This window comes from Mesitornis unicolor, unplaced genomic scaffold, assembly GCF_000695765.1.
Source record: "Mesitornis unicolor isolate BGI_N332 unplaced genomic scaffold, ASM69576v1 scaffold13125, whole genome shotgun sequence".
NCBI lineage: Eukaryota > Metazoa > Chordata > Aves > Mesitornithiformes > Mesitornithidae > Mesitornis > Mesitornis unicolor.
This window is the reverse complement of record NW_010184887.1, coordinates 22,436-34,067: the sequence shown is the minus strand read 5'-3', so window position 1 is coordinate 34,067 and position 11,632 is coordinate 22,436. Positions and strand designations below refer to the sequence as shown.

The following is an 11,632-nucleotide window of genomic DNA, read 5'->3' as shown; positions in this document are numbered from 1 at the left end:
GGGGGAGGGGCTGGGGAGTGGAGGCTTTGTATTTAGGCTGCAGATTTCAGAACTATGTCTTATAGGACTTTTTTGGCAGAGTAACCATTTCCTTCCTGGATCTGAACATTGCTGTGGTTGCTCACTATATTTATTTAAAGATAAGTGAGAAGTGATGCTGCCCTGAAATGCGCCAGGACCAGCATCCTGCAAATCTGCCAAAAACAAACTAGCCACTACATCAAGCACCTTACAGAGGCTGGTGATATTGCTGAAGGTCCACGGCTTGCCTGAGCTAAGGCAAACATGCTGCCTTCTGTAGACATGCTGACATGAGAAAGAGGAAGGCTGCTGATGCAGCTTTATTTTTGATGCTGTCTTACTCATTTGTCCCTTCCATTTGGTTACTGTGCAGGCTGAAGTCCATTATAGGAATGGGAACTGGAGCCGGTGCCTACATCTTAACCAGATTTGCTGTAAGTTTTGTGGAGCCTTCCCTAAAGCCTCGAATCCCATTTCCCTGACATGTTGTTGCCCTCGTAGCATGTGCAGACAATTCCTGCTCTGCCATGCCCATTTAAGTAAGCAGTGAGACTTTTAAGTGAAATACCACGATCTGCAGGATAGCTAATCCAGAAGACCTAGATTTTCCATTTTAAGGCCTGGGCTCTACCCAGTTAATTTGCCGAAGGTTTTTTTAATGGGAGTTCTCTATTTAAACTGAGGGTGGAGAAGAAGTTAAATCTTAATGTTCTCCAGCTGCTCAGTTGAATTGCTTTAATGATTTTTTTTTCCATATATATGCTTGTTTTGTGCAAGATAAAACTAGACCTACCGCCTTCCTCTGCAGAAGATAATTTGCTAACTTAAATTTTATGCTGACTGTGAAGTTGCAAATTATATGTGATGAATCTTAAATCTTTTATTTTGCAGTTAAACCATGCGGAGATGGTGGAGGGATTAGTTCTCATTAATGTAAACCCTTGTGCCGAAGGTTGGATGGACTGGGCAGCAACTAAGGTAAACATTTTTAAGTTAGAAAACTAAATCATACTGTGAGCCTGTTAAGTACAAGGAGTTGGGCAAACTTTGTGTCTGCAATCATGCCTTGACACACAAATATCCCAGGCTAATTCCTTTGAGGTTTATTCTTCTGTTTGTAAACAAACCTCATGTAGGGCTAGTGACAAAAATAAGTACTTCAGGGAAACGGTTACCCATAGTATAGTGGAGCTCCTGGGTATGGACAATACTTGAGAGCTGGTCACTGCTGGGGAAAACCGGATTTAACCTGGACACAGGGTAGTTTTGGAAACAATTTTCTTTCAAGTAAAATGTAAGTGTAATGTAACACTATTCTTTCTTGTCCATGGCTTTGTTTACCAGCAGAGTCCAAAATGTGAACTAGAGTACAGAAAAATGTTCAGAACAACATCTTCCAGGTTTCAATCATCTAGCTGAGTTTTAGATGCCAAAAAGTCTCAGAAAAGAACATTAGCTATGGTAACTGTGGACAGATTGTCCATACAATCAGGCTTTTAAGTGAAAATGTTCACGTACAAAGAAGCTCCTGTTAGCTATATTCTTTTGTTGTTGTAAGAGAGTGCAATGTGGGAAAACAGTCATTGAGAACTGATTTCCAAAAAATCATACTGGAATCAGTATATACAAATAAGTATAAATGTTACATTACACATCACAGAATCACAGAACGTTAGGGATTGGAAGGTACCTCAAAAGATCATCTAGTCCAATCCCCCTGCCGGAGCAGGAACACCTAGATGAGGTTGCACAGGAAGGCGTCCAGGCGGGTTTTGAATGTCTCCAGAGAAGGAGACTCCACAACCTCTCTGGGCAGCCTGGTCCAGTGCTCTGTCACCCTCACTGAGAAGAAGTTTCTTCTCAAATTTAAGTGGAACCTCCTGTGTTCCAGCTTGTGCCCATTACCTCTTGTCCTATCATTGTCCACTCAAACTTAACCTGTTATAACACTTTCTTCAGGTTAAACTGGTAGAAGGCACTTTCTGTCATTTAGGGTTGTGTTTAAATGAATGGCAGTTGTTATAAACACTCTGAGAAGTACAACAATTAGTGCATCATCTTTTAATCACACACAGAGTCAATCCATTGTGAGTTTCTAGGGTAATATTAAATGTAATGACAACCTTATAATACTAGGGGAAACTTTTCCAGAGTGGGGATGTAACATTCTTTCAAGACTTCGTTACTCATTTTTTTTAAAATAACTTTGCATACCAGTTTATTTTTTGTAAGTTTGATCTGGAAGTATATTTAGTAACTCCTCTACATTGAGAAGTACCGGTTGACCCATTTTGATTATCTCACCTAACGTCTCACTGTAATTAAATCCTTCCATATCTGTGCTTCCACTTTCCAAGTCTCTTAAGTATTGCTGATCTTAGGAGTCGAGTAGGTGTCCTGTATCCTTGTGTCCTTCCAAAGCAAAAGCACATACTCGGGGACATGAACTTTAGGTACCAGCTCAAACATACTGTCAGTGTAGGTGGTTAGGGTGGAGGCTGTGCAGTAAGGTTAAGTGATACCTATCTGGCTGGTTTGCTTGGCATCCTTGCAGGGAGTGATTCCATATATACCTGTATCACTCGTAGTGTGTTCCCTATATAACTGCATTAGTAAAGACATCTTATGAGAGTGACTGAATCGTGAACAACCCCTAATGATGTTTTGGTTGGATTGAGGGGAAAAAATATTTGTCCAGGATATTACACATGTAAGGACAGCAGAGAAAAATCCATTGATCTACTTACAGGTAATTGAAAGGCTTCAGTTTTTCAAGGATTGGTTTAATATCAGATACTGAGATAATCTTGCTGTTCAGATTTCAGGTTGGACAAATGCTTTACCAGACATGGTCATCTCACATCTTTTTGGAAAGGTAAGGATGTTCAAAAGGTTCCTCTGATGTATTCAGTCATCTGTATTTATCTACTGGGGCTGGGAGGAGGGGGGAAGCCTTCACTTAAACAAAGTACAAAGTTATACTGTAAGGTTGGATTCATACTTGTGTTTCCAGTATTTTGGAGGTGGTATGGGGCTTTCTGTGTCCTAACAGCTCAATTACATCTCAGTCACAACAATTCTAATAGGACCAGCTCCCTGTTTAGACAGCCAACGCTTAAACATGATTTTAAGTGTTGTATGTGCTCGTGTTCTCAGCAGAATTACCCTACAGATCTTTTTATACCATAATATACTTGTTATTCTGGGAAAACTGGTTATTAGTAACAGTGGTGCTCTTCAGTGCAAGCCTACTGTAATGGAAAGTGCTACACTGTTTTCTGAGGTTACTTTGCTGTGCTTGAAACTGTTACTAAATGCAATGGAAAACTCCATTCCGACAGAAGAAGGAACTAATCTGTAAAGACTTTAGAACCAAATTGTTTGAAAATGTTAGTGATTGGAGTCCTTGAAGCTTAGTTATTTACTATTGTGAAATCGAGTTCCATATTACGTGTGTCTGTAAGCTTTCAACATCTGCTTGGAAACTTTTATTGAGCTTCTTATCCTAAATCTTTTTTTCTGTTTTAAAACCTCACACTTGTCTGACTGTAACCATCTGCACTACAACTACATGTTTTGTAATTGTCAGATCTTGACCTTACAACATACTGAAGTTTTAAAGCAAAAAATGCGGTACTGCAATTGAAGTCTAATGTTAATTCTGGGTGACACCAGTGGGTGCTAAGAGTTGTCCCTTCCTTAAGGGTAAACTCCTGCTGTGTAGATGTGAGTCTGATACACAACAGCTGTGCCATGTCTTCAGATTCCTTCAGAAAATAGTCCCTATTCTGAATGATTCTGTCTCCACTGTAGGATGAGATTCACAGCAACCATGACCTGATCCATACTTACCGTCAGCATATTATTAATGACATGAATCAAACCAACCTTCATCTCTTTGTCAACTCTTACAACAGGTAAATACATTTACCTGATTTCTAACTGAAAACTGTTTTAAGAGGCTGTCCAGCTCTTAGAGCCAGTATTACTTGTGTGGTAGAGTCACCTGTGTTCCCCCAGTATGAAGTTCTGCTTGGCAGTGCCTTTAGTAGTCTGAGTGGTTTGCTTATGGGAGAAAGACCTTGTGCATTTGTGGGGAGAATGACGGTACACTGGGACTGAACTAAGACATTTGTACTTAAGTTTGAGAGGTTCTGAATCAGTTGTGGAGGCTACAACATGTATCAGATTAAATTAATAAATGTGAGCGTGCTTTCTCTAAACTAGAAGAATATGGAAATATCTGTAAAATTTCAGTGTATCAAGAGCCTTTATCCTCTCCGTTTTTTTTTTTTTTAGTCGGCGAGACCTAGAGATTGAGCGCCCTGTTCCAGGAATAAATGTTGTCACACTTCAGTAAGTATTTTATTTCCTACCAGTTCACCTGTAGATGATGTGAGCTAAGAGGTGTGATCAGTGGGTGCATTTCATATGCATTGCAGAGCTTTAGCTGAATTTGCATATGTGCTAGAAAAGTATCTTGTAACTTCGTGTAGGTGATAAGAGGTTACTGCAAGTCAGGGACAGCCATTAGGAAGACTTTCCTCTTCAGACTTCACAGTTGTATTAGCTGAAATGGAAAGTTAGGTAGTACCTGTCACTGTGTATCTGCAAACTTGGACTTACAGAGTAAGTACTTGAACAGTAGAGGTACTTAGCTTCATCCAGAAATATGTTGTAGCTAATGGATACCATAGCTTTAAATGCACTTGAGCTGTGCCTATACAACCAAAAAAAAACCCAACCCAAAAACCATTAAAAACCAACCAACCAAAAAAAAAAACATTCAGAAAGATGGAGCAGGTACAAGAATGACTATCTGCTAGATATTCCGCTAATAGCTTTTCACTTATGCTGCAAGTTGTGAAACACAAGAGTTGTCAAATCCTTCTGTGCTCAGCTGCTGATGTTTACACACAGGAGTCTGAGACTCTGCTCCTCTGCTAATCTGGTTGAAAGTGGATGGATAGGTCTGAAAGTTGCATCTCAGGGGCCTGAGGGGTGAGGGTGAGACTTTGATGCTGATGCTCACATTCAATTTCTTATGAAACAAGGAATAAGAGCACTGGGAAGGGCTGATTGCTATGAGGTGGGGAAAAGGACAGGTTCTCAGACAAGGTATCAGAGCATGTCAGTAGATCTGCAGTTAATACATTGCATTCGATCTATATTTAAGGTGTCTGGAATACAAAACAAATCATTTTTACACACTTAACTGTCTCATCCTTCCAGCAACACAAAATGAAGCTTAGGGCAAGCCCAGGCCAGACCACGAAGATAATGCTGCTTTTATGTGGTTCCTTGCAGATGCCCTGTCCTCCTGGTGGTTGGTGACAGTTCCCCAGCAGTGGATGCCGTGGTGCGTATATTGAGCCCTCTTTGCCACCCTGCTAATGGGGCAGCGAGCCAAGGAGCTGCGTGAGGCCGGCAGCACTGATGCCCGGGCAGCAACCTTGCTGGCTATCGATCCAGCCCAGCTGGCTCCCCTCGTTCAGACCGCGGGAGAGCTGCCATTATTTCCTCACTGTTTGTCCCTTCTGTGCACCATTATTTAATAGCTACTGCGTTAGGAACAATCGCCACAGCAGTTCCAGTGAACCGCAAATATTTTCCTTTAGAGAGGGATATGCTGCTGGTATTTTAACTTGTCCGGTGGTGTTGGAGCTCTGCCCTGGGTCACTATGGAAGCAAAGATCTTCTTTTTGACTATTATAACTCTCCCCAGATGACTGGATGACTTCAAATGTTGTGCCTTAATGGGCATGCCCAGTCTGCTGGCCTGTGGCCATGTGGCTGCTCACCGCTTGGGACGCTACCAGATGACCCCACATCACAAGATAAACAATGCATGTTGCCACTGGAGTTCCAGAAACAGATTTAAAAAATCCCCAATTCCTAACTAATGGTTTTGTTTGTACATGGAAAAGAATTCAGTCAGAAATGTGAACTGAACTGCTTGGGTTTAAAGATGGATGTATGTATACACAGAGTCTTTATACAGAAGCCTAAGATACCAAATTTAGTCTGGATTAAGCCAGAAAAGCTATTTCATCTGTTTTCATCCAGCAGTTCATAATTAAAATGCCTTGCACTGCTGTTCTTTACAGGTTGAATGCAACTCAAAGCTGGACCCAACAAGGACCACACTTTTGAAGGTAATAAAAGCTAGGGTTTTTTTGGTTTTTGTTTTGTTTTGTTTTTTTTAATAAATATTCTCCTCATTTAAAATCAGCTGTGTTAACTAAAAAAGCAGAACCAGAGCAATGTACTGCAGTACAGATAACACAGTGATAATCCCATTCTGATGTGGAAAAGCTCTTCAGGATGAGAGTATTTTAGTGGGATAAACCAGGCTTGGGACTTCTTGTCAAGGATAACAGGGAATTTCTTAGCTACTCCGTCTTAAAACACCTAGGAGTGAGACTTGAAATGCTCAGTATTTCACATACCCATAATGAATTTGACTAGAGCTAGCAAAGTTGATCTCGAGGTATTTCAAAAGGTTGGAAAAAGCCATCAGCAGTGAAAGTGCAAACCAAATCCCTCTGTTCCTGTGCTTGCCTGTCCCTCCACAGTAGTGTCAGAGGAATAGAGCTGATCTATCAGCCAGGGCTTTGTCATCCTGCATTTAATGTGTACACAGTCCAGGATATCTTACTGTTGATAAAATGTGCTTCCAAACAGCAAAGCATCATGCAAAGTCTTTGACTGATACTTGGTATTCAGAGTATGGGTGCAATCTTCAGCTTGTTATGGATGAAGTAAAATGCAATGAGTACATTAACATGCAAATGGTGAAATATGTTTGGTCATCCTTCTATTGGGGACTTATACTGCATCTCTCTTTATTGAACTGGTCAGTGGAAAGGATAATAAACAATTATTTTTTTAAATGCTTTTCACTCCTAATGTTGAGAAGTGGAGACAGCAGGCTCACTCTAAGAAAAAATCTGACACTTTCTCAAATCCTTTATCAGTGGCCAGCCCTTGCTCACCCCAGGGATACCAGATCCTGCTGCAGGCCTGTTTTGCTGCTAACTAATTCTAGATAGGATTTGGGGTTTCCTGTAATTCACAACTTGACTGTTTTCAGCTTGTGGTGTTCCTTGGAACAGCTCTGTTTTTGTTGGGTATGCTTTGAGGGGTGGAGTGGCAGGAAAAATGAAGTGCTCCAAAAATACTGCATGCACTCAAGATAGCTTTTCTAATTTGGCTTTCCCTGCTTCCCTTGGCAAGCCAGGCTGATGCTTGCCATCCGCAATCTCAGCAAATCACTTTTCCCCCTCACCTCAGAGGTTTAGGTGTTTGTTCCCTCTTCCTTGTTTGTCATTCAGGTCAATACTCAGTCACGTTACTGTAATTCAGAGCTGAACTTGTAACCAGGACTAATAGGCTAGTTTCTAATCAACTGGTAATTGCTGCCTAGCAAAAACCACTTTTTGTAGCTCCAGCCGATGCTTTGCCTGAGGGTCAAGACATTTTGGGGTTTTCTGGGGTGCAGTCGTAGCTTTTGTTAACATTTAACTGCTTGCTTTGATGCATTCATCTACATGTATCTTACTCATACAACAAAAGGAAATGTTTTTCTGCCAGATAGCTAAAAAGGTCATTTTAATATATCCTGAGCCTAAATGAGTTCCTCTGGCATTATGCTAACTGGCTGTTCTTGTCCCTGTTTCAGATGGCTGACTGTGGTGGGCTCCCTCAAGTTTCCCAGGTAGGATTTGGCTGACTGAAATCCTAGTAATCCTGTTTTGCAGTGTGTCAGACTGCAACAAATGGGTGTTTTCCTGTAGGGTACTTGCTGTTCCCAAATGTCAGCCAAAAGGATGGTTATGATTTCATGAATAATGATGTCAGTTGGTCATCTGAGCTTTCTTTTTTCTTTTAAAGACCAGTGAAGTGCAAAACTAAGATTGGGAGGGGATATTATTTCCACTAATTGAGTCTTAACCACGTAAAGGTCTGAGGTGGGAATGCGGAGGTATTATTTTATGCCTATCTACTAAGCTAACGTGGATTAAGGCTTGAACACCAGTGTTTTAAAAACATATTCTTATTTGGACTATTTATAGTATAGATCAAGAAAGCAGGGGGCAGGAAATAACAACGCTATGTTCTTGCATACACTGACCTGGCTTGACTGCGAACAAAATAGCATTTCTGTAATATATTTAGGCATAAATTCCAAGGCTGCTAATAAAACCAGGCTGGGAAAGTTAAAATTTACCTATGCTCTAGTGTTGCCTCACTAGAAGTGCTGACCTCTAAACCAGCTTTAGAATGTGATGTTTTCCTAAGAGATTTCTAAGCAATATAATGCAGTATTATCACAGAATCACAGAACTTAATGAATAACTTATTCATGAACTTAAGGAGAAAAATTAATTTGTAATTATGTGCAACTGCACAGGCAGTGTGCGCTCTTACAGTGGCAGGGGAGAAAAGGCTTTTTTTTTTTTTAAAGCCACACAGGATTGTGTGTTGCTTCTGTTTTACAGAGTCCGTTCTTTGCACTGATTCAGATAGAATTATGCAAAAAATACAGGCAGTATTGGCAGGCACAGTAATTGAGATTGCGAAGCTTATTTGGCCACTGTGTCAGCAGCAGAGGAAAATAGCGAGTGCCTCATGCAAGAATGTCAGTCATAGGCAGTTGTGCTTGTGTATTCTGCTGAGCTTTTTTGCCCTATAAATGCAACTATCAGCTCTGACTGGCTGAATTTGTTCTCTGCTGATTTAGGAATTGCTCAATTACCAACCCTGTATGGACTGCCTTGTATATTCTGCCATGTTGGTTGTTTTACCTTGGCTCACCTGCCTCAGTAACATCACAAGTGAAGTTTGGGCCAGGCTTTGACCACTTGTAGTAACTTCTCTGCATATCTCATTCTCAAACGCATGTGTCCATTTGGTAAAATGACAGGGCGGAGGAGCAAAGGACAGACGGGAATGGTGGAGTTCTCTCATATGAATGAATTTTTCAGACATTCAGTAAAATCCAAGGAATATTTAAAATGTTAAGGCAGGACAACTATGGCATCTAGAACATTGTAACATAATTGCTGAGCACTGTATACAATAATACTCTCTCTCTTTTGCAGCCTGCCAAGCTTGCAGAAGCTTTCAAATACTTTGTGCAGGGAATGGGATACAGTAAGTACTGGTTTTATGGAATCATTCATCCGGCTACCGAAGTCTGTTGGCCATCTGAGCACCCAGAGAGTCTTATGATCCCAGATGTGTGATTTCCCCTCCCCCCCTTAGATATTCAGACCAACTTATGTTAGTAAGTAGTGGAGAGCTTTGTAGACAGTTTATACCCACAGATACCTGCTTTACTTTATCTTTGATATTTTTAAGGTGGATATTTGTAATAAAGTCCCCCCTCATTGCATCACAGGAGATGATTCATATGCTGCACACAACATTTAAAACCTTGTTAGTTCAGAGACTGTTTTGATGTGTAGCTGTTTCTCCTTCTGACAACTGCTGTTGTGTAGATGCATGGCTGGCCTGGGTTGCCAGCAGAGGTTAAACATGTAACGGGAGGTCTAATGAGTCTCTTTAGTTTTCCTCTGGCTTGTTGCAATCACAGCAATACACCATAAAGCTCTGCCTTGAATCCCTCAGCCCTGGCTGCCAGTTTTGCCGTGGTAATTTGGAGTCCTTAACTGTATGCCTGGAGCAGTGGTACTTCTACACATGAAGTCACTGTGACAGATGTATCTGGAACCCTGAAGGCTTCTCCAAGGGTGGTTAGGACTGGAGAGTAAGGCAAGGGCCCATGAAGCAAGGCATTAACAAAAGACTCTTCTTCCAGTCCCCTCTGCTAGCATGACCAGGCTGATGAGGTCCCGCACTGCTTCTGGCTCCAGCGTAACGTCCTTGGAAGGACAGAGGAGCCGGTCTCACACTGGGGAAGGCACGAGAAGCCGGTCTCACACCGGGGAGGGAACACGGAGCCGATCCCACACTGGGGATGGTGCCAGGAACCGCTCCCACACCGACACGCGCATCGAGCTGACGCCGAACTCAGCCAGCAACACTGAACAATCAAGCCCCAAGTCCATGGAAGTGTCCTGTTAAATGGAGGTGGGAGGTTTAAACTGGTCAGTGTGAAAAAGTAATGGATGCCCCCTGTGTATCACAAAAACATACCTGGTATTAATCTCAAGCTATTCTGTAGGATGAACTCTGTTCACCAGGGTCTGACAGGGACCAAAGAAAAGAAGCATCTCATTTGCTCTATCGTTATTCGTGTAACTCAGACAGTTGCTGCTATTGTGCCCTCCTTCAATGGATGCCAAATTCTAAAGGATACTTGCCAAAAGCTGATGTGGTTGTAAACACTTCAGAGTCAAAGCAGACTTGCATAATATCCTCCTTTAAAATCAAAGCTGTTACATGCCCCTATATATCTTATTCTGTTGGAGTAAACTGGCACAATTTGAGTTTCAAAGAGGGGGAGAAATAAATCGCTATTGTGGATGGCTTTTATAGAAGGAAACAAAGCAAATGTGCTATGGCCTCATGTTGAAGCTGGAGTTGAATTCATTGTATATAGCTTGACTTCAAATGATAGAGAAGTTAATGTATCGTGCATTTATAGGCCTTCTAATTCATTAGTATTCAAGCCTGTTTTCCTATGTACAATAATATACTACTAAAATAGGCAATTTTAATGTGACTTTGAGACAAACTAAATCTTTAAGCTTTTTTATTTCACTTTTTTTGAGATTTAGTTCCAGTCTTCCTTTCCTTCCACCCTCCTAGACCCTAAAACCTGCTTAGGCAAATGAGGACAGGACTTTAAATTTAATAAGCAAGATAGCTTTTCCTTTGGGATCTTGGGCCAAAGGGTTTACCAAACAGCAAATCTTGGTGTAGCTGTAACAAGTAGGGTTAGCCATACATGCCAGCAAAGCAGAAACAGCTTGATTTTTCCTTCAGACAGTTTCTTATCTCTGCAGCTCAAGTTTTTGTGTCCAGCACAATTGTGATAAATTCGGAATTCTGTAAGCGAAGCCAGATCCAGCTGTTCTTTGTCAGGAGAAATGAATAACTGTGGGATGGCATGTAATTAGATACTGTACATTCAACTGTCACTAATTACTAGATTTGAAACTCTGATGATATCTCACTGGTGCTGAGAAGTGTATTCCACAAAGTGGTGAAGTGGCAACACCGTATCCATGAAATACGATGTTTAATGACGGTGTACATGTAATGATCTGCTGGTTCTGCATCTTTACGTAGCCTCCTGATACCTTGGGTTACTTTCTTCAATGCTAGTGGCTTGATACCTTTCCGCCAGTCAGATTTTCACACTTGGGTGTTCTTAAGCTTGTCCTTCCATAGGGAGCGGGACAGGATTTCCCGAGCTCCTCACACAAACAAGAAAACTCGAATGCTGAGCAGTTAAATAGCAAAAGTTAATACTTTGGGATTGCTTGTTCAGAAGAACACGATCTAGGTTACTTTATATTGACTAACTTCAGCTCTTGTGTAGAATATCCATAACAGTTTGTGGGAAGAACAGACAATTTCCAGAAAGAATAAAGCTATTGTGTAAAGTCTATCAAGAAAAGTTTCTTAATGAAGTATTTGT

The 11,632-nt window shown here is 41.2% G+C and overlaps 1 protein-coding gene across 1 annotated transcript; it reads left to right on the top strand.

Moving 5' to 3' along the window:
- The first annotated feature begins 311 nt into the window (after positions 1 to 311).
- On the top strand, positions 312 to 10,794 carry NDRG1 (N-myc downstream regulated 1). Its single transcript, XM_010184642.1, has 10 exons — positions 312 to 455; positions 913 to 999; positions 2,840 to 2,896; positions 3,835 to 3,938; positions 4,321 to 4,377; positions 5,329 to 5,380; positions 6,129 to 6,176; positions 7,703 to 7,738; positions 9,126 to 9,177; positions 9,845 to 10,794. Exons 1-10 carry the CDS (start codon positions 312 to 314, stop codon positions 10,108 to 10,110), a joined length of 903 nt encoding a protein of 300 aa, XP_010182944.1. The 3' UTR covers positions 10,111 to 10,794.
- Positions 10,795 to 11,632: the final 838 nt, after the last annotated feature.